At 51.6% G+C, this 20,086-nt stretch overlaps 2 protein-coding genes across 2 annotated transcripts; both read left to right on the forward strand.

Moving 5' to 3' along the window:
* The first annotated feature begins 1,801 nt into the window (after window positions 1-1,801).
* Window positions 1,802-4,372, forward strand: LOC139017779 (secretoglobin family 1D member 2-like). Its single transcript, XM_070426385.1, has 3 exons — window positions 1,802-1,897; window positions 3,480-3,667; window positions 4,235-4,372. The coding sequence occupies exons 1-3, from the start codon at window positions 1,843-1,845 to the stop codon at window positions 4,262-4,264; spliced, it is 273 nt and encodes a 90-aa protein (XP_070282486.1). The 5' UTR covers window positions 1,802-1,842; the 3' UTR covers window positions 4,265-4,372.
* Window positions 4,373-14,953: 10,581 nt separating this feature from the next.
* On the forward strand, window positions 14,954-17,701 carry LOC139017780 (mammaglobin-A-like). The gene is made up of 3 exons (XM_070426386.1): window positions 14,954-15,080; window positions 15,473-15,660; window positions 17,503-17,701. The coding sequence occupies exons 1-3, from the start codon at window positions 15,026-15,028 to the stop codon at window positions 17,539-17,541; spliced, it is 282 nt and encodes a 93-aa protein (XP_070282487.1). The 5' UTR covers window positions 14,954-15,025; the 3' UTR covers window positions 17,542-17,701.
* The last annotated feature ends 2,385 nt before the right edge of the window (window positions 17,702-20,086 follow it).

Consider the following 20,086-nt stretch of genomic DNA (forward strand, 5'->3'; position numbering starts at 1 on the left):
AGGAAAATTGGTAAAGTGCATATGAAAATCCTCCTACTGTCAGAATCTGGGTTGAGCCGCAGGACCCAGAGACAGGTCCACGATCACCCACACCCACCTCAAAATCGGGCGAGACCCAGAGCCGGCCAGCCCCACTCCCATCAAGCCCTGCATGGCTGGGAGCACAGCCTCAGGTCCTGCGGTCTGGCCTCAGATCCCCCTTCCGGGGCATGAGGGTGCGAGGGCATGACAACCAATTCGCATATTAGCTCTATATTTTATAGGATTACGACCAACTTATTGATGGCTTTTTATATGCTTTCCCCCTGGTTGGAAGAGAATGTTTTCAACAAGTTGAGAGCCTCTATGTTTACTAGTCTTTATTTCACAGCAGCTTTTAGTTCACAGAAAACTTGAGCAGAAAGTAGAGAGAGCCTGGCTGGGGCATCTCAGTGGTTGAGCGTCACTCTGTGCTCCGATGGGTTGCCAGTTCAATTCCTGGGCAGGTCCCACACCAGCTGCCGCCTGAATGCCCGTCCAGCAGGTACAGAGGCGCCCGCTGGGTGCTTCTCATGGCCCTGGTGGGATTAGAACACAAAGAGAAAGTGGAGAGAGGTCCCACCTCCCCCTTCCTTCCGGACACACAGAGCCTCACGGGTCAGCACCAGGCCCGGTGCTGCCGGGACCCCAGGGTCTCAGGTGCTGGGCCGGGTGTGGTGAGAGGGCGTGTAGGTGACACGGAACTGCCCAGCTGTCCTGCCGAGTGGCCGAGCTCCCGTGCCCCCCTCCAGCAATGGGGACGCGTTACTGCTGCCCCACACCCCTGCCAGCACCTGGTGTCGGTCAGTGAGCTTCTCCAAACAGAGAAAGAGGAGAAAGGACTGAGCAGGTGGAGGAACGAGGTTGGCATCACTGAGAGGACGGGATTGAGTCAGAAACCCAGATGCAAGCAGCTGAGCTAGAACGTCAGTGCCATGTCCCTCCCTTCCGTGTGACAGGTCCCCCCGCCCGACACCTGTCAGAATCCTGTCTGTGCTGCGTGGTCTCAAGCCCGCTGCCCTGTCACCTGCTTCCCACACCCTGTCTCCGAGTCGTGCGGCCTCCCTGTGCCCCATGGAGCAGCGGCCGACGGTCGGCCCAGGTGGGGGACCAGCCCTGTGGGCGCTTCTCCTGTGGGGCCCGATGACCACAGGGGCCTCCTCTGAACCGACAAGTGAAAGCGTCACCAGGACACTTGAGTGTTGATGGATCTGAAGTTGTGAGCATGGCTTTTCCACAGGCGCTCAAGTAGGAAGGTGGCAGTGGGAGGGTGGTCCTCCTCTTGGCTCTGTTTTCTCTGAGGAGGCGGACACCACGGACTTACTCCCTCCACTGCCCAGAGCAGCCCTGGCACAGCGGGCACCATTTTATCCTGAGGGTGCAGCCCAGCCCCACTGAGAGCTCGTTCACTCAGGGCCACGCATCTCCCGCAGGAACATGTGCTGACCCTCTTCTCTGTGCCAGGCCCTGGGCTGAGGGAAGAGCAAAGCGGACCCTGTCCGCACTGAAGGAGCTGAACCCCAGGGGCTCCCCCCACCGACGGGGCGCACACTGTGACCCTCCCGCCTTGGGCGGTGCCGAGGGAGCCGTGCCCGGTGCCAGCAACTCCCGCTCTGACCAAGTCCCCGGGTTGTGACGCTGATGGATGGCATCAGCCGTCCGTGAGGAAGGGTGGCTGGAAGCCAGGCCTTGTGACCTGCCCCGTCCCCTGTGGCAGGACCAGTGAGGCTCACTGGGTACAAATAGCCCTGGGCTCCCCAGGCTGCTCAGTGCAGCTCCTCAGCGCTCACTGTTTGCTCAGCTGAACGCTCAGCCGCAGGAACCATGAAGCTGGCCCTGTCTCTGCTGCTGGTCACTCTGGCCCTTTGCTGCTCTGACGGTGAGTGTCACGTCCACTCAGACACCATCAGCGGGGAAGGGCCCTTCTCCGGTCCAGGGGACTTACATGGGGGCTGGGGGGATGGTCAGAATAAACCTTTCCCACCCCCTGTGGACCAGCCCTCAAAGCCCAGCACTCGGGGTGTCCGATCCCGGGGCTCTGGAACTTCTACAGAAACCCCCGCAGGCCAGTGTGGGTGGTCCCGTGGGAGGCCCCACTGCCGCCTGGTCTGTGTCCCAGAAGCAGGAGGACAGAGTCACCTTCTCGTGAGTCAGGGTCCTGCCCCTGCAGCGCTGTGGCCTGGAACACAGGCTGCATCTCCCCAGGCCTCTCCTCCCTGGATCCCAGCGCCCAGGAGAGAAGCTGGGGCGATGGTGGAGAGGAGGTGGTCCGAGGCCGCCCTGGTCTCACCGACGTCTCCTCCAGGGTCTCTTAGGTGCCAGGTGAGCCCAAGCTGTTGGACTCCTAGGTTCAGACTCAGAGAATGTTCCAGCAGGAGAGGGCTCCGTTCCAGAGGAGCAGTGCCGCCTGAGGCTCAGAGTGGCCAGTGTCCACGTGGCTCTGAGTCCCAGAGGCGCTCAGGGGCCTGACAGGCCCGCTCCTCCTCCAGGGGCCCAGCCAGGACGTGTAGAGCCAGTGGGAGCGCTAGGGCCGCTACTGCCCTTTTCCAGGTGAATGTGGCCAGTGGCCAGCAATGCTGGGCGTGTTCTCACGCCCTCGGGGCTGAGCCAAGTCCTTTTGAGTCTCTTCCATCTGAACTTCTGAACCCGGTCCTCTCTCCCCACCTGACCTGTGACCTGACCCTCCACCTCCCTGCAGAGCGGCTGTCTCCCAGGTGGGAGGGGCCTGGTGGGCACAGTCCCAGCTGCAGGAGCTGGCAGAGGCCTGAGGGTGGGGATGGAGAATCCAGACCCGGAAGTGGTTCCTGCAGGTCTCAGCACAACCCACTGGGTGGAAAGTCAGCCCAGTCCCTGCCCCGCCTCCAGGGAGTTCTGTCCTCAGGGCGGAACCAAAGAGCCAGTCGTGGTGTGATCCTCAGCATCAGGTGTGACACTCATAGACTTCCTTGGTTCAGCCTGAGCCCTCTCCCTCCCATGACATGATCCCAGTGTTAGACTGAGCCTCCAAGGGCATCCTCCATCCCTTAGTAGCGTTCCTCCCTCCTCTCTGCATTTACTGTCTCCCTCTGGGCCCTCTGCCAGGCCTGACCCTACCCTTCCCTGGAAAGACTGAGGGCTCGCAGCTCCCTCCCCCAGTAGCCAGACAAAGGCAGGTGTGGCTCTACTGAGGGGCAAAGCTGAGTCCTTGAAATCCAGGGACAGTGACTGGGGCAAAGCAGGGGACTCTTGGGAAGGCCTGGGTGTACTTGGTAAAGGGAAGACTGACCACGGGTGGTCACCTGTGCTCCATCCGGGCTCCGCTGTGTGCTCTGTGACCTGGCGCCAGTGAGGACTTGGGGGAGTTTGCCTTGTCAAGGGAGGAGCCCATCTCGTCCTGGGTTCTTGTCTCCTTTTGGGGTAACAGTGCCATGGGGAAAAGTGACTTTCCTACATCAATGGTGTTTCCTTTTCTTCTGTTCCAGCAAATGCAGAAGTGTGTCCAGCCCTTGAAAAAGAAGCGTTAAGCTTCGTAATAGGTACTAAAAGGGGTTTTAACAACCAGCTTCAAAAATTTGATGCCCCTGAAGCTGCTAAAGAGGCCAAGCTAAAAGTGAAGACATGCGTCAACAACCTCTCCATGCGGGACCGAGTAGTAGCTGCCCACTTTTTGGTAACTTCATTCTTTCTGCGTAGAGGTTGCTGCTCAGCTGCATGGCCAGGAGGGAGGAGAGTGCTGCTCTGGGGGCACAGGTGGGGGGCACCGGTCCCTCTGCTCACCTCTGAGAGAGGGGCCCGTGGCCAAGGGTGGATGGTGATCTGACACCCGCTGGGCCAGCCTCAGGCTGCACAGCCTCAGCAGGCCCCTCCCTGGGCTCCAGGTTCTCCACGTGTCCTGAGCGGGGACAGCCAGGGCCCAGGCGGTGATGGTGAAGGGCCAGACCCAGCTGCCTCCCTGCCTGGGAGCGTTCTGGAGGGCGAGGTCCCTCACTGGAGGCAGGAGGCACTGTCCCTGGGGAATGCCATGGGGTGAGGGTGGGCAGGGGGAGGCAGGGAAGGGAGGGAGCTGGCCCCACCCCGTGAGGAGAGAGGCTCTTGGGGATCTGGCAGCTTTTGTAGAGCCAGGCCCAGTCCCTGTGGCCTAGCCCCTTTCCGTCCTCACCCATCAGGCCAGAGGGCAGGGCCCGTGGCATCTCCAGGGTCAACGGGACTGACGACCCTTTCTCTGTGTCTATTTCAGGCGATAATAAAATACGAGTGCAACAAATAGATTCCACAAACCCCACCTACGAGGGCCCCTGCTTTCAAGGATGCCCTGACCTTCCCTGGAAAATGTAGAGGTTTCAACGTCTTGCTTCAATAAATCACTTGCCCTGCACGTCCCGCCTGTCTTGTTTTATCCCAGTCTCTGGCCGTGGGTGGGGGGCATCATGAGGGGGCCTTGGGTGGTGACAACAGTGCCTCACGCTGACCCGATGGGCAGTGACCTGGCGCCTGAGGGCACGGATCACAGAGGGAACGTTGGCTCAGGGTCCAGCCCGTGTCTCTGCACAGGCCTCCAGGCCCAGGCCCTGCATGAGCCACGCGGGCTCCCGCACCTCCATCCCCGAGGGGCCCCCTCAGCCAGCCGCACACCTGAGAGCTCAGACTCCTTTGCAGCGGCTGCTGCCAGGCCCGCTGTGCACTGTGGTCAGGGGAGTCTGTCCCAGGGGCCAGGACAGGAGGCTGCGGTCTGTCACTCTCTGCCCAGACCCCAGCGTGCTGAGGCCCTGCTGGCTGTGCAAGTCCAGGGGGAAGCTCTTCCTGGCGGCTTCCCGCTGGGAGGCGGATGGCAGTCCTTGTCTGGCTGCATGGGCTCCAGGGCCCAACGGAGCTGCCATTGCGCCTCCTTCCTGTGAAACCTCTGCCTCCTCCTCCCCCACATGCGGGATGGCAGAGAGCAGGCCCAGGAAATCCAGGGATGTGGCCCACACTCGGAATCCGTACCTTTATCCCAGCTGCAAAGTCCCCATAGAGAAGAGAGGGAAGTCCAGGGCTTAGGGCATGGAACGTTTGGGGGCTTATGACTCCACTGCAGCTCATCTGAGTCCTGACACCTGTGAGCCACCCCGTTTCCCTGCACGGCCCCCCTCCCTCGTACAGTCTGTCCTTTCCATCTGCACAGCCATCGTCATCGTCCTGCCCTCGTCCCTCCCGGCTTGTGCCCAAGGCTCCTTCCCGGTCCCCTGGGGGTGGAGCTGCCCTCCCTGCAATGCGCCTGGGCATCCACACCACAGTGACCTCCCACAGGAAGGGGAACCGGCCCTTCTTCTGCACCTGAGAGCCTAGGTCATGGTCCCCCATGTTTCCAGGAAGAGGACGTCTCATTAGTCCTCAGCGTCTCCCATGATGAAGGGCACATGATGCCCACGTGACTGAGAGCATAGCCGATGGGTGCCCATGTTATCAGTGATGCCCCTCGCGGCCACAGTGAGTGTGTATGTGTCTCATCGGGAAACACGCACACTCAGTTGCCTCTTTTCTGAGGAACATGATGTGCTCAGTCTGTAGCCTGTGCTCGGTGGACGCAGGATTCTTCAGCTCTTGTCACAGCCTGAGAGACACAGGCTGGGATCCCACCAGGAGGACCAAGGCCCCCCCTGGTGCTGCTCACAGGGCCTCTCAGGACCCATCCCTGCACCCTCTGACCATCTCCCTGCTCGGCCCGGATCTGTGCTCAGCCATCCTTGTCTTTATGCCACTCACACAGGCTGTACGTTGGGTCACACCCCCGCACGTGGGCATGTTGGGGTCCCTCTGCCTCCACATTGCTCCCTGCACAGAATAGGTGACCACCTCCTCTGTGTGGTTCATTCCACGTCTCTCCTCGGGGGGCCCTCTCTCACCCCTAAAATGAACCTTTATACACAGACACACAAGTTACACTCAGCAACACTCACAGAGATACAGATTTTTACAGAAACACAGACATCCCCCTGAGACACGCATAATGAGACTCGCGTGTGTACACACACACACACACACACACACACACACACTGACATGCACACACTCAGACATGCACACAGGCAGACAGGCACACAGCAAGGCATATACATACAGACAGATATGCATAAAGACAGACATATGCATGCAGACACATATATGTATACAGAAAGACATCCACACAGATAGACATGCACACGGGAAGGCATACATATGGACAGATATGCGCATATACAGGCTAGTGAGCCGTCTGTGCTCTCTGTGTCTTTCTGTGATGTAGTAGTCACATCACAGCGTGGTTGTGAGAACACAGTGAATACATCCATAGTAAGGACAAATGGTCTCACCCATTGCTGTGAGTTGTAAACTGCCTCAGAGTTTGCCAGCAGCCAGCAGCCCCTGGGCGGACGGAGTCCGGGAAGGTCACAGTCCTGCCTGCCATTTCCCGGTGACTGGTCTCCAGGAAGGTGAGGGCCGTCACCGCCACCGGACATAGGGACGAAGCAAGTCCTCCCACGGCCCCTGCAGCCTGGCTCAGATCCTCTCAGAACCCACCAGGAAGACTCAGAAGCAGGGATGTCCCCTCCCCGCCCAGGACTAAGTTGTGGGGATCTCTGCGGGGAGAGCGCAAGTGGTCCCCAGGCCTCAGCTCCCCGCCTGCAGGGTGGCCCCCAGTGCCTGGGAGGCGGGGCCCGCTGACCTGGGGGGACAGCAAGGCTGTGCCTGAGGGTGAGCAGCTCCCAGCACAACAGGCACCCCGGGAACCTGCCCTTGGCCCCCCTGGCCTGACCTCGGCCCCCCAGCCCTGCCCTTGGGCCCTCAGGCCTGTCCTCAGGGCCCCCAGCCCTGCCAGCCTGGCAGCTGCTGGCCCATCCTCATTCCCAGGCTCTGCCACTGAGAGACCCAGGTCTGCACAGGCCTTGCCCTCTAAGGTGCTGGCCGCGGGGAAGGGGGCCACAGGCTGCACCGGCGGGGCTGGGTGGGGGAGGTGACTGTTTAATGGGGAGCCCCGGTTTGGCCTGAATCTGGACTGGACAGTGGTGCATGCAGCAATACCATGAATTCTACACGCAAATCAGGTGAAAATGGTAAATTGTATGTTGTGTATGTTTTACCAAACACACAGGGAAAGCCTCCCACACCTGAGGCCTCCGAGAGGCGGAGCAAAGGCACCTGGAAGCGGGAGCAGGGCCTGCATCCCACCCCATACACCCTCCAGGCTGTCCACACCTCACGTCAGGCCATGTCTGCTGTCAGCTCCCTGCTCCTCCCTGGACGAGGTGGCGCTCTCCCCTCTCTCACCCTCACATGTCTCCTCTCCCCACCCGCTAACCCTCTGTGAGGGCTCAGTGTTCCCAGCCCCATGCACTGGCTTTGGCATTCGCCCACTTGAAGCAAACTTTCAATGAGTCTCCATTCCTATAGTAGGAACTGTGTCTGCGTTCAGAAAGCAGCCTCTTCTGGCCTGTGTGGGCATCACAACCTCTCTCGTGTCCCAGTGAGAACCTCACTTCCTCCCCTCCTTTACTTCTGCTCTTCTCTCCCGGATGCCACCATCGTTTCTGACGCATCGAGGGCACGAACGTGGAGAGAGACAGAGACAGGCCAGCTATTCGTCAATGCGTGTTCTTTGAGACTGGTCAACGTCCTCTGGGCCGGGAAGAGCTCTCTCTCCAGGGACCCCTTCCTGGGTCTTCAGAAAGCTCGGTGCCTGTGCTCGCTGTTGACTTCATGGGGAATAAACATTCAAAGTTAAGCAAGGTGCACTGGGAAAATAAAAACATGATGGCTGGGAAATCGTAAAGGGTTTGGAAGACAAAGCAGTGCAATGTAACAAAGGCCTAAAAGACCAGAAATGTGAGCAAAAAGAACAGCATGGAGCTTCCATTCAGGAGCTCCCACTTACAGGATTCCAATATGAGAGCGATCCAGGCGGAAAGACAGTCACCAAGGAAATACATCAAGCAAATCTCCCCACAGTGAAGAATATGAAATGAGCCCAGCCAGCGTGGCTCAGTGGTTGAGCATTGACTGATGAACCAGAAGGTCACGGTTCCATACCTGGTCAGGGCACATGGATTGTGGATTCGATCCCAAGTTGGGGTCATGTAGGAGGCAACTGATCAAAGATTCTCTGTCATCATTGATGTTTTTATCTCTCTCTCCCTCTCTCTTCCTCTCTAAAATCAATAAAAATATATTTAAAAACAGAATATGAGATGGAATAGCTCACTCATTCCCCACAACAAAACACCTTTGTGTGACTTTTTAGAACAGTGCCCTAAAGAAAGGGGTTCCTTTCAAAATGAAACACTAAGTCACAGGCAAGGATGGGGAATAAAACAGAATCCACACAAGACTGGAAGCCACAAAGTAAAACTGAAACTTCTGAGGCTCTGACCTATAATTTAATATGATTAGAATTCTACATGCAGTGAACTACCATTTAAGCATAAAGAGAAATAGAGATATTTCGAAGTGCAGGTCTTCAAAAGTTTGATCTGCAATGTTCTTTCTCTCAGAGGCGGGGAGAAAGTCTGCTCTAGAAAAAGGGGTAGATGGAAAAACAACAACAAGGCGTGGAATCCAGTAAACACAGGCTATAACATAGATGCTTATGATGAATCTGTATTCCTCACAAATATTTCCACAGCAGAAGACACAGTGCTAATGTTCTCATGGAAATTGCCTTTCAATATTTTCTTTATGGAACAATGCTCCTATACCATTATCTATGTATATAAAAGGCTAAGCAACCGTCAGACGGTCCCGTGGTCCAACCGTCTGGCAGTCCGGCGTCTGCCCGGTAGGTATGATGCACAGTGACCACCAGGGTGCAGACACTCAATACAGGAGCTGCTGTGCTGCAGTGACATGGTAGCAGCAGTGACTTGGTAGCAGCAGTTTTCGGGTGATGCACCCTGGAACCAGAGCGGAAGAAGCCCAATTCTGGGTTGCGTCACCTGAGAACTGCCCTCTCTCAATCCGGGACCCCTTGGGGGATGGCGGAGAGCTGGTTTCAGTCCCATCCCTGCAGGCCAGGCCGAGGAAACCCATCTGCCAGAGGGACCGCTAACCCCGAAGATTCCCTTTAAGCTGGGGAGGGACTGCGGGAGGTTGGCTCCAGGGCATGTCGCCCAGTCCCACCCCACCAGTCACCTTCTCATTAATTTTCTTTCAATGTGCATGAATCTGTGTACTGGGGCACTAGTTTCCAAATAAAAATGTATAAAATTACAGGAAGTTGTAAGGCAGAAATGCAAAGGATTGTCAGGAGTGAAGAAAAAGAGCAAACAATGGTTGGGGACAAAATTTGGCAAAAAAAAAAAAAAAAATAGGATAAAATGCTGCAAATCATTTCAAATAACTGGCTTCTACACTGAACCAAACTTAGGAGAAATGTGATGTCTTTTCTTGAAAGGATTAATTGATTTCCTTAAGGAATTGATTAGTATGTTAAATGACAAGACCTAAGACAGGGCAGAGAAGGGAGATATGAGGTGTATCATTAGCATGATATTATATCATAGAGATTAAAGGCTTATAGACATTCAAGTGAGACAAAGCCCTTATGGGCTTGCATTCTCCAGGAAGAGAAGCTCTGTGACGAGGTGAAGACTGAGTTGGATTGTGAAGGACAAAGTCCATGAGGATGACAGGAGAACGTGAGGCCCTCCAGGAGTGAGGACAAGCCAGGTGAAGTCACCACCTTGAAGCTGAGCTCCGAGCTGGAGAACACACAAACCACCACTCCTGTCGGCCTAGGTCTACACTGAGGCTCCACTCACTGTCCACTGAATGTGAGACCACCTCAAGGCAAAGCCTTCCAGAGATTTCTCCATCACTGGGTGTCTCAGCCAAGGCTCTAGTGCCAGTGGATGTAGAAGAGTATTTTTCTGGGTGGATGGTGGATGCCCTGAGGACTGCATACCGTTTAGCAGCAAACCTGATCTCACCCATTGGATGCCAATAGCACACCACCCAACTGTGAGAACAAAAAGATAGCTCTGACATGGAAAAATGTCCTCAGGGGTGAACACAATGAGGGGGGAAAGTCAGCCCCAGGAAAGAGTCATTGGAAAGAAGTATTCTTAGATCTCTTATTATCCCCTTGCCATTCAGCTAAGGGCCAGGGGTTCCCACACTGGAGGCCCATGGTTTTCAGGAAATTCCACATGAGCTGCAGGGAAACTTAGTCACAGAATGAGAAGATAATGGTGTAGAAATCAAATGAGCCCTATGGGCTGTCACAAGTGTGTGGGGATTAAATATTTAACCACACGATTTGTGGAAACATCAACTTATGTAAAGTTCAGGGTTTTCGTGAACGAGCCAAGGAGAACTGGCTGGAGGTAGCACCTGATCCTGAATCAGCTTCCAAATCCGGGTCCCTGTCCCCAGGCATTAGATGGATCCGGGTCAGATGGGATCAAGCTAATGTTTACTGATAGGGAACAGGAGGACAGAGGTGGCCCAGGGCCTGGATGTCAGAGCTCCAACTTCCTGCTCTCATGACCTGGTCCTACCTATGGTGATGCCACAGTTCTCTCCAGAAACGCAAAGAATTCGGTGTTAGCACCAGGATGTCAGGCTGATGCCTGGGTTTAGTGTTGGGTAGGAGCCTTGCCTTTATTAGAGTTTCTAGTTGAAATGTGTGTCTCTTTCTAAATAGACCCAAAAAGTAAACATGTTATGTAATTAGAGAATTTTTTTTCTAGAATCCCAAACCTTGTTCCTTAAGGAAGTTATACACCTAATTAGACACCTACTGTATCACTGTTGTCACTCAAAAACCAGAAAAGCGCAGGGCATGACCTTCAGGGGCTCAACATGGAGGAAAGGGCCATGGGGTCAGGTCCTGGTCACCAGGAGAAAGGTGCACCCAGAAGCCACGGGGTCTTGGGAAGGGGATCCCTAGAGATTCAAGGCCACCGTCTGAAACAAGAAATGGGCTGTCTGTGCTGTGCCATCGGGAGTAAATAATGAGTTTCAAGGTAAAGGGACACAGGAAAGTACAGTGGAGGAGACTTCACTTGGAGCCAAGGCCTCGAGCAGAAAGCTGTGGGGCCTGCTCAGACATCTACCTGGAGCCCACACAGGGCAGTTGGGCAAGTCCAGGCCACAGGACTGCACCTGAGTATTAACGTGAAGGGCCATAAGAGTCACACTAAGGGACCTGTCTCTGATATCAGAACACCTGGCTCCTTACCTGGCTCTGCCACCCCTTCCCCCACGAGCTGCATGCCCTTGGTCAAGGGACTTGACCTCTGTTGTCTCACTGTGTGCAGCTGGGGGAAAAATGGTAATCCTACCTCATGGGAGGAAGACCACACATCTTAGTTTGCTCAGGAGGATCCTGGTCTATGCTGCTGCCCAGGCATTCCACCCAGTTAGTGACCTCTTCTCCCTTCAGAAGTGCCCCAGTTTGGACACTATTTTCATCATCACTCTACTCATTGGGTTGTTGTTGTGAAGACAAAGAGAAGTGGTCAGCAGTGCTCCGCAGGGAGTAAGTGATGTACCGTTCTTGGCCACTCATGTTTTACTGAACCTGGAAGTAAGTAACACAGGCAGCAGCTGGATATTGAGAAGATTAATAGACCAACGTTATGTAGACTATGTTCAAAGAGAAGATCTGCATAAATTAGATCTCAATGAAACCCTTTCAAGGAGTCAGAAAAATATCAGGTAGGAATGGATCAAAATATAGTGATTAAAAGTTGTAATTTTCAACTTTGACCTTTTCCCTCGTATCTGAAAATGATTATCTCTGGATCTCTTAGAGTAGTGATTCTCAACCTTCCTAATGTCGCGAACCTTTAATACAGTTCCTCATGTTGTGGTGACCCCCAACCATAAAATTATTTTCGTTGCTATTTCATAACTGTAATTTTGCTACTGTTATGAATCAATGTAAATATCTGATATGCAGGAAGGAGTACAGCAGAAAGTTCCATAGTCTGCAGTGGTCCTTGTAGGCCACCAGGGTTTAATAGAGCAGCCTTCTCAGGTTTATAAATTAACTGCTGGCAGCTGATGTGTAGATAGCACCTACTCTGTGGAGTTACAAGCTGTAACTAATTCAGGCCTCACTACAAGCCCAGGCCTCTTCCCATTGTACAAAGATACCCCCTTTGAAGACCCCACAGCCAGCTTGGCTAAAGGCATGGGAGGTGCCTGCCCTGGGAACTGGTCAACAAAATCAACAAACATCTCACTGCCATCAAGATGTCTCCAAGAACAGAGCCTGTCCTTAGTTTCCTTCTGGGAAAGTACCTCCCAACCAACTTCTAGATATTGGCATGACCTTAAGGAAGAAGAGGTTCACCGCCAAGAACATCCTGGAGGCTAGTGTCTCCACAGCCCTGGAAGTGAGGGCAGAGCCCGATTTACAGAATCAGTGAGAAGTAAAGTAGAAAGTTTCTCGTGTCCAAATACTGTAGAGCTAATTTCTTCAACTAACTTACAATGAATGAAAAATTCAAGGATCATATACACTAAAGATCCTTGTATCCATTTTATTTTCAGTGAATCACTGAGAATAACAATAGCTCTCACTGAATGTTATTACTTTTATTAAGTATGACAAGTCCTCAAATAGAGAATATTAGTGTGAGTGTATCTTAGGTCTTGGTGGAGCCTGAGTACTGGTCCAATATAATTCTAACCGCACATTTATGTCCCACCTCTGACTGAGGAGCTCACCTCTACAGCAGGGTCTGTCATAGCAGATGCCCCGGAGATGTCACTCTAACACTGAAACCAAAGTTTACTTCAAAGGTCCAGTTTCTGAACTTAATTTGGGACCTTTGGATGCAGAAACCATCAGGCCAGCAATACAAGCATTCCACCTTTTGCTTTATCTATTTCTGCTTGTGAACACTTCCTTTAAATGAGTCTCTTGTGAGCCAAGCTATAGTTCTTTGTCGCACCTGAGAACGGTCATCGTGGGCTCTGGAGAAAACATGGAAGTAAAGAAACACAGACTTCATTGTACATGACATGGGGTTGCTTTTGCTATGGGGCCCAATGTCCAGCAGACAACAGGGAAGGTCCATAACCACGGGAACACCAGCAGAGTCCTCACTGAGTCCTGTTCAAGGAGAAAGTGTCCCATTCCATTATGAATGTCATTCCTGTGCCTTTGGAATGATGGCCAACAATGGTCAACTGAGAGAAAGTGCACACATAAGAACACAACCTTCTTTATCCCTAGCTTCTTCCTAAACCAATATTGTGCTTGGAAACGTAGGATGCAGCTGAATGATGGAAAGAAATGGGTCCCAAATCATCCCCACAGAGGACAGTGCATTCACGGGTCATTAACTATTGGCTCATCTCTCAGGCTCTCTCATCCATTTCTTTTCTTTACTCTAAGCCACGTGGGCTGTCTTGGTCCTTCATACAGTTGCTGCTTAAACTGACGTGTGTTTTCTATCTTATGAGGTGGCCTGCCCCTGTCTGACACCGAGAGGCACACTCTCCATGCTTCCCGTCCCTTGCCGAGTGCCATCTGCACTCAGGGCCTCTGTACATGCTGTTGCCTCTCCTAGAACACGCTTCCCCAGAAGGTCCCTTGGATTCACTGTTCACTGATGCAGGAAATTTCACACACATAAACAGTCCTGGTGGGATAGCCCGCCGGGACCTCCTTGCAGGATGCTGTCCTAGTGGCTTTCTGTGGTTCATGACACAATCACTTTCCTTTATCTCATATTTAATGAAAAGCTTGTTTGTTGACTTCCAGTTACAGGTAAGCTGCACAGGTGCAAGGTCTAGGTCTACCTTGTCTCTACAGCTGAATCTGTGACAGGAAGCACAGGGCCCAGTCTTAGGAGAATGATGACTGTTATGAACATGGATGCATAAAGGAATGGATGTTTGGATGGATGGTTGGAAGGATGGATGCATGGATTACAGGTGGATGGATAGATAAATGGTGTATGGATGGATGAAAGGATGTATGTATGTATATATGTATGTATGTATGGATGGATGGATGCATTAATATGTAGATGAAACCTGTGGTTTAGTCATGATTACCCTTTCTAGCCCCTGTGCTAGGTTTCTACATTGAGTGTCTGGCATTCTTGCAAAAGTAGCCTTGGTGTTATTTATGCTCATTGTAGAAATGAAGGAAAGGGACAACCAGCACTATCTTACCCAAAGACACTTCAGGGTTAGTGGTGGCATCCAAGATGCAAATCCACATCTTCACACGCCCAGATATCATCCCACCATCCAGCTCTGCCTCCCTTAAGGATCAGTAATTCTACTTCTCACAACATCTACTGAATCAGTAAAAGAAAACCCTAAAGCTAACAAAACTGAACAAAATGTAACTCTATATTTTACTAAATTTATAAAATTGGCTTAATTAATGAGATAGTCTTTGTACAAACAAACTTCAACCAAGGGGCGAAGCTATTGCTATTGTCCAACAGAAGGCAGCTGACTCAGTCTATGGGCGAGGAAAGCCTGCCCTCCACAGGCGCTGGGCGGTATGGCCCCCAGCCCAGGTGATTGGTGAAGGAGGAGGCACAGAAAGAGGATGTGAAGATCTCTGTACTTGGCAGAAGCAGAAGAGAAAAAAGAGGAGTAAGGGGGGTGGAGAGAGAAGGAGAGGGGAGGAGGCACGTGGAAGGGTGGGAAGAGCTGGAGGAGGAGGAAGAGGTACTGAGAACCACAGAATGAAAACACAAGAATGACAACACAGACTCACAGTGCTGAAATTTACCTTCTTATTTCATAAGCATGAATTTCATCTAATGTCGTTACCATGATTGCAGTTCTGAAAATTCTCAGATCTTTTTAAAGCTCTGTTTCCTTGGCTTCTACAAACAGACCACGGGCTGGCTGGGTTCTAGATGATTCTCCTGTCTTTTCTGGGCCCAATGCCAGGTTCATCCTGTGACTCATTCCATCATCTGTGGGAGGGATTAAGTGGCCGCCAGGAGAATAAAAGGAGGAGTCTGGGCTCTCACCTCCAAAGTGATCCTTCTTCCCTGCCACGTCCAGTGACCAGCCAACAGCAGCCGCCTGAGCCATGAAGCTGGTGGTGGTCCTCATGCTGAGCGCCCTCCCCCTTTCCTGCTATGCCGGTGAGTGCTGACAGGGCCAGGCTTTGGGGAGGTTGGTGTCAGGGCCCCTGTGGTGGACCTCCTGCTCCCCAAGCCCCAGGCCAGAGCCCCTCCTTTCTCTGGTGTCTTCATTCCTCATGGCTCCATCGTGTTTTGGTCTCTGGGCTGTGGAAGCCAGGGAGCTGGGGGCGTTCGGTGCGGGAGGGGGGACAAGGAGGAGAGGTCTTGCTGCTCAGAGAACATCCAAGACCCTGAGTTTGCTCTCCCAGAATTGAGGACTCGGACCATTACCCATAATCTCTCTGAGTGTCTGTCTCTACTGGGAGGTAAGAAGATGACAATCGTCATGGTGACGCCCAGCAAGGTGTTGGTGCCTCTGGAACTGAGCCTGGCTTTGTGTGCTTTCTTCCCAGGTGCTGGCTGCAAATTATTGGAGGAGGTGATCGATAAGATCATTGATCCTACAGAGTCGAAGACTGAATACATCAAAGATTTTCAAGAGTTTATTCCGGGTGAAATCACTGCAAAAGCCCTAATGAATATTAAGCAATGCTTTCTCAACCAGGATAACGAAACTCTGATCAATGTCAGCGAGATGATGGTAATGGCGGTTCCATCTCACCTGCTCTGAGGCACTGGCCAGGGGCAAGCAGGCTCTCAGTTGGCTACTAACTGCTTTTTTCTTAATTATTATTTTTAAAATGTATTTTTATTGATTTCAAAGATGAAGGGAGAGAGAGAAAGAGAAACACCAGGGATGAGAGATAATCATTGATCGGCTGCCTGCTGCATGCCAACTACTGGGAATCGATTCCACAACCTGGTCATGTGCCCTGACTGGAATCAATCCTGGGCCCCTTCAGTCCGCAGGCCGACGCTCTATCCACTGGGCCCACCCAGCTAGGGTGCTACTAATGTCTTGAAAGCAAGTGCTGATCACGCTTCATGTCATCTCAGTGAATGTAGTTGTTGGTGAGTGTGAATAGGTTGACATCCAGAAAGCCATCCAAGGGGCTGGGGCTGGTTTGCCTGCTCACGTGGTGGAATCTCTATATGAGAAAGGCCATGAGGGACGAGAGTGGGTGGGCAAAGGCTTACCTACTCCTCAGCCCCCAAACATCTGGTTCTCGAGAGGATCCTCACCTTTAAGAGTGATAAACACAAATAGGAAAGCGTTTTAAAGAATTTTCTAAAGCCCTAGGCGGTTTGGCTCAGTGGACAGAGCATCATCCTGAGGACTGCAGAGTCCCAGGTTTGATTAGGGTCAAGGGCACCTCCTCTGATTGCAGGCTCCACCCCAATAAGTGGTGCAGGAGACATCCATCAGTGACTCTCATCATTGATGTCTCCATTACTCTCTCTCCCTATCCTTCCTCTCTAAAATCAATAAATATACATTTTTTAAAAAATAATTTTCTAAAAAGATCAGACATGTCAGGCAGATCCCACCTCTCAGGAACGCGATTCCCAGTGCCCTTTGGAGCACCCACGTTTGCTAGAATAAGTGGTTGAACGTCCTGGCCATGAAGGAAGGCCCCACGAGTGACAGGTGGACACCTTGGCTATGAACCTGCCATGGGTGATGGAATTGTTGAAAACAAAAGTCAGTATAAGCAAGGAGACCTTCTTTCTATTTAGAACAGATATGGTTCAGACTTTCTTAGAATTCATTCCCTACGCAAGCAGCCCATTGCAAACAGTCCAGGGCAGCAATAGAGAAATATTGCCTCAGCAGAGATATAAACATCTCCATGACTAGGAGCTTTCTGACACAGGTGTCTGACAAGCTGGGGAATCTGCAGGAACCATGATAAACATAAGCGTGTCAGGAAAGGACACGTGTCGTGATGTGTGCAGTGGCCAGTCTCTGAGGAACAGGCAGAGCGTGGCTTCCAGGGGAGGGTAGGGGAGTGGGTACGTTCAGGGCCCGGGGCGGCACTTGAGTGAGAGAAAGCCCTGGAGGTTGGGACCTTAACACGACTAAACTGTCCATTGAAAAGGGTGAAAGGGTCCTATTTATGGGACAGGCATTGACCATAGTCACACCTGAAGCCATGAGCAGCCCCTTCAATGGCAGGTGATGGCCTTTCTCTTTGCAAACGGAGGTCAGACAAACCCCTCAAGTGCGTGTCTCCTCAGTTCTGTGGCCACAAGCACGTGGCAGGCTCAGGGGGCCAGGCCCACAGCCCTCAGATGCACACGGGCTCCTGCTGGGCTGAGACCCGGAGAAGTGGCAGCACACCGGGTGCATGGGAGGCCTCTTTCAAAGCAGAGGAAATGCGCAGGGAAAGGCTGTGACAGAACAAGGAGAGAATTCTGGCTGAACCCAGCCCGCTTCTCTCCGTGGGTGCGGACACAGCCGGGAAACAAGGAGAGGCCCCGTCTGTGCTCCAGGACGGCCTCTGTGGCACAGGGGGTGTGAGTGCTTCTTGTCTGTTTCCAGGACGCCATATACAACAGCGGGCCGTGTGCCTCCTACTGACCCACAGGACCTTCCCTCCGACGACAGATGGCCCGACAGCGACTCTCCATGGCAGAACCCACAGCTTAGCTCCCCTCTGTGCCTTTTGATCCTGAAACTGCAAGACAATTGTTGAAACCTCCCCCACATGTTCATTTCAATAAAGCACCTGCAACAGCAAGGCTCTCTTTGGTTACTGACCCAAATGGGGACCTTAGGAGACTCCGCTCACACTGCACTGCCCACAGCTGGGACAGGGGCGTTCAGATCAGAACTCGTGTCTGAGACTCGAGGATCTGCAGGGCGCTCTGCCCATGACCATTCCAAGCCCAACAGAAGCCTGTCCCTGGGAAAGTGTCCTACCCGCCCCCCAGGACCCTCTTAGCCGAGCTCAGGCGCTCAGGCTCCAGGACCCACCCATGTCCTCAAGTCCATGCTGCACCCTGTCCCCAGGGCCGGGTTCCCCTGTGGGTGCTCTCTGTCCCTGACCCGAGGTGCGGGGAAGGAGCAGAGCATTGAAAGAGGGGACACAGGCAAAGCAGGGCTGCATTCTGGCTTGAACGTCCTCCCGCTTCTCCAGAACACTCCCCCCCCAGGCCCAGACACCACCAGGCCCAGGCAAAGGACCCTTTCCCCACACCCACAGCTTATAGCTTACCCAACACACACACACACACATCTGCACACACACATACACATGAACACACACGCACGCATGCACACACAGTTCTTTAGTGAGAACTCATGGGCCATGCAGTCTTGGGGCTCTGAGGCCTGTGGGAAGTTTCCTTTGCTCCTGCTTGACCCTGGCCATTTGAAGAGGCCATTGTAGACATTATGTGGACATAGAGTTGGAGCCTTAAAGGACCTGCGTGTGAAAGTTGCTGAGTTGAAGGTAAATGGTACCTCAGATAAAAATTATATTTTTACACATCTAAGCATAATAAACACAGACTTCTGAGTGGATACAGACTGTACATACTGTGCTCGTATGCTCAGGCTGCCTAAGGAGGTACATAGACCAGGTGGGTGAAGCAAACATTTATTGAGACTGGGAACTCCAAGGTCAAGGTGCTAGCAGAGTCGGTGTCTGTGGGCTTCCCCCCCTTTCCCTGTGTTCCTACCTTCCGTCCCTCCTCCCATCGCTGCTGGAGCTGCCACAGATCGGCCACCCAAAGCCTGATCAGGGGCGGTGCTGGCCCGCCAACCTCCCGAGTACCCTCTTCCCTGCAGGACCCCCCAGTGCATGAATTCCTGACTGGGCCAAATCATTTTAGTGGTAAATGTTACCATTTATTCAAGGAAGAAATGATACCAATTCTACACTACCTCAACCGGGAAATTGAAGAGGTAAGAATACTTTCCCACTCTATTTATGAGGCTAACCAGTATTGTTGGGATCCCTAAACCAGACAAAGATATTGTAAGGAAAGCTAGACAATTATTCTTCATGAACATCAACATAACAGTTTTAAACAAATTGCTAGCACGTCAAATCCAATGTGATTCTACATTAAAAGGGATAATACATCTTAATCAAATAAGTTTATATCAATAATATAGATTGAACATTTGAAAGCCAACTAATACAATTTGCCATATCAATACATGAGGAAAACCATATGATGAACAGAGGCTGAAGATGGGTTTGACAATTCAGTAATTTATGATAAAAACTCTAGGAAAATTATAATTTAAAGGGAATTTCCTTGGTTTGATAAAGCTCATTAAAAAACACACAAAAAACCTCTACCAAACATCATGGTGAGTGGATGCATTCCTCCCAACAGGCTGAGTGCAAGGATGTCCACTGCCATTGCTTCTGAACATTTTGTAGGAGGTTCAAGCCAGTGCAGTGGAGCAAAAAGGAAAAGGCACCATAAATGAAGAATCACTTCTTGGTCTTTTGGCTAAGATCAAGTGTAAAACTATTCTCAGAGATGACTTGTACAAAATCTGAGAGTGTCTACCAGAGGGTTAAGTGAGTTTAGTTGCAGGATATAAGATAAATATACAAAAATTACTTGTATTTCTATACTCTTGAACACTCAGAAATTCAAATTAAGAAAGTGCAACTCACAATAATGTGTAAAATTATCAATATCTTAGGAATAAACTTAATAAAAGACACGAAACACCTGTAGAGTAAAACATAAAATATTGCTGAGAGAAATTCATGAAGACCTACATGAGATATACATAGTGTTCATGGATAGGAAACAATATTCTTAAGATGTTAGTTTCCTCCAAATTGATTTAGGGATTTAATGCAATGCAATCTCAACCAAAGTCCAAATAGGCTTGTTTTATTTTGGTAAGTTTGTGAAAAATCTGATTTCAAAATTTATATTTAACTGCAATAGACCTACAATAGCCAAAAAAAATTTTGAAAAATAAGAACAAATCTGGAGGGGCAATACTACATAACTTCAAAATTTATCACAAGTAGTCAGGATAGTATGGTATGATGTAAAGATGAACAAATAGATGTAAGGAACCATAGAGTCCAGAAACAGAACTTTTTATATAAAGTGGCCTGGTGCAGAAATTCATGCATATTAAAAGG

The sequence above is a fragment of the Myotis yumanensis genome, unplaced genomic scaffold, assembly GCF_028538775.1.
Source record: "Myotis yumanensis isolate MYYU_CA2020_CCGP unplaced genomic scaffold, mMyoYum1.0.hap1 SCAF_10, whole genome shotgun sequence".
In the NCBI taxonomy this organism is placed as follows: domain Eukaryota; kingdom Metazoa; phylum Chordata; class Mammalia; order Chiroptera; family Vespertilionidae; genus Myotis; species Myotis yumanensis.

Bases quoted from the DNA above. Each gene is read 5' to 3' on its own strand.
- LOC139017779 (XM_070426385.1), top strand. From the start codon at position 1,843: ATGAAGCTGGCCCTGTCTCTGCTGCTGGTCACTCTGGCCCTTTGCTGC. The intron at 1,898-3,479 runs GTGAGTGTCACG...CTTCTGTTCCAG, and splicing joins GGCCCTTTGCTGCTCTGACG to CAAATGCAGAAGTGTGTCCA. The intron at 3,668-4,234 runs GTAACTTCATTC...TGTCTATTTCAG, and splicing joins TAGTAGCTGCCCACTTTTTG to GCGATAATAAAATACGAGTG.
- LOC139017780 (XM_070426386.1), top strand. From the start codon at position 15,026: ATGAAGCTGGTGGTGGTCCTCATGCTGAGCGCCCTCCCCCTTTCCTGC. The intron at 15,081-15,472 runs GTGAGTGCTGAC...CTTTCTTCCCAG, and splicing joins CCCCCTTTCCTGCTATGCCG to GTGCTGGCTGCAAATTATTG. The intron at 15,661-17,502 runs GTAATGGCGGTT...GTCTGTTTCCAG, and splicing joins TCAATGTCAGCGAGATGATG to GACGCCATATACAACAGCGG.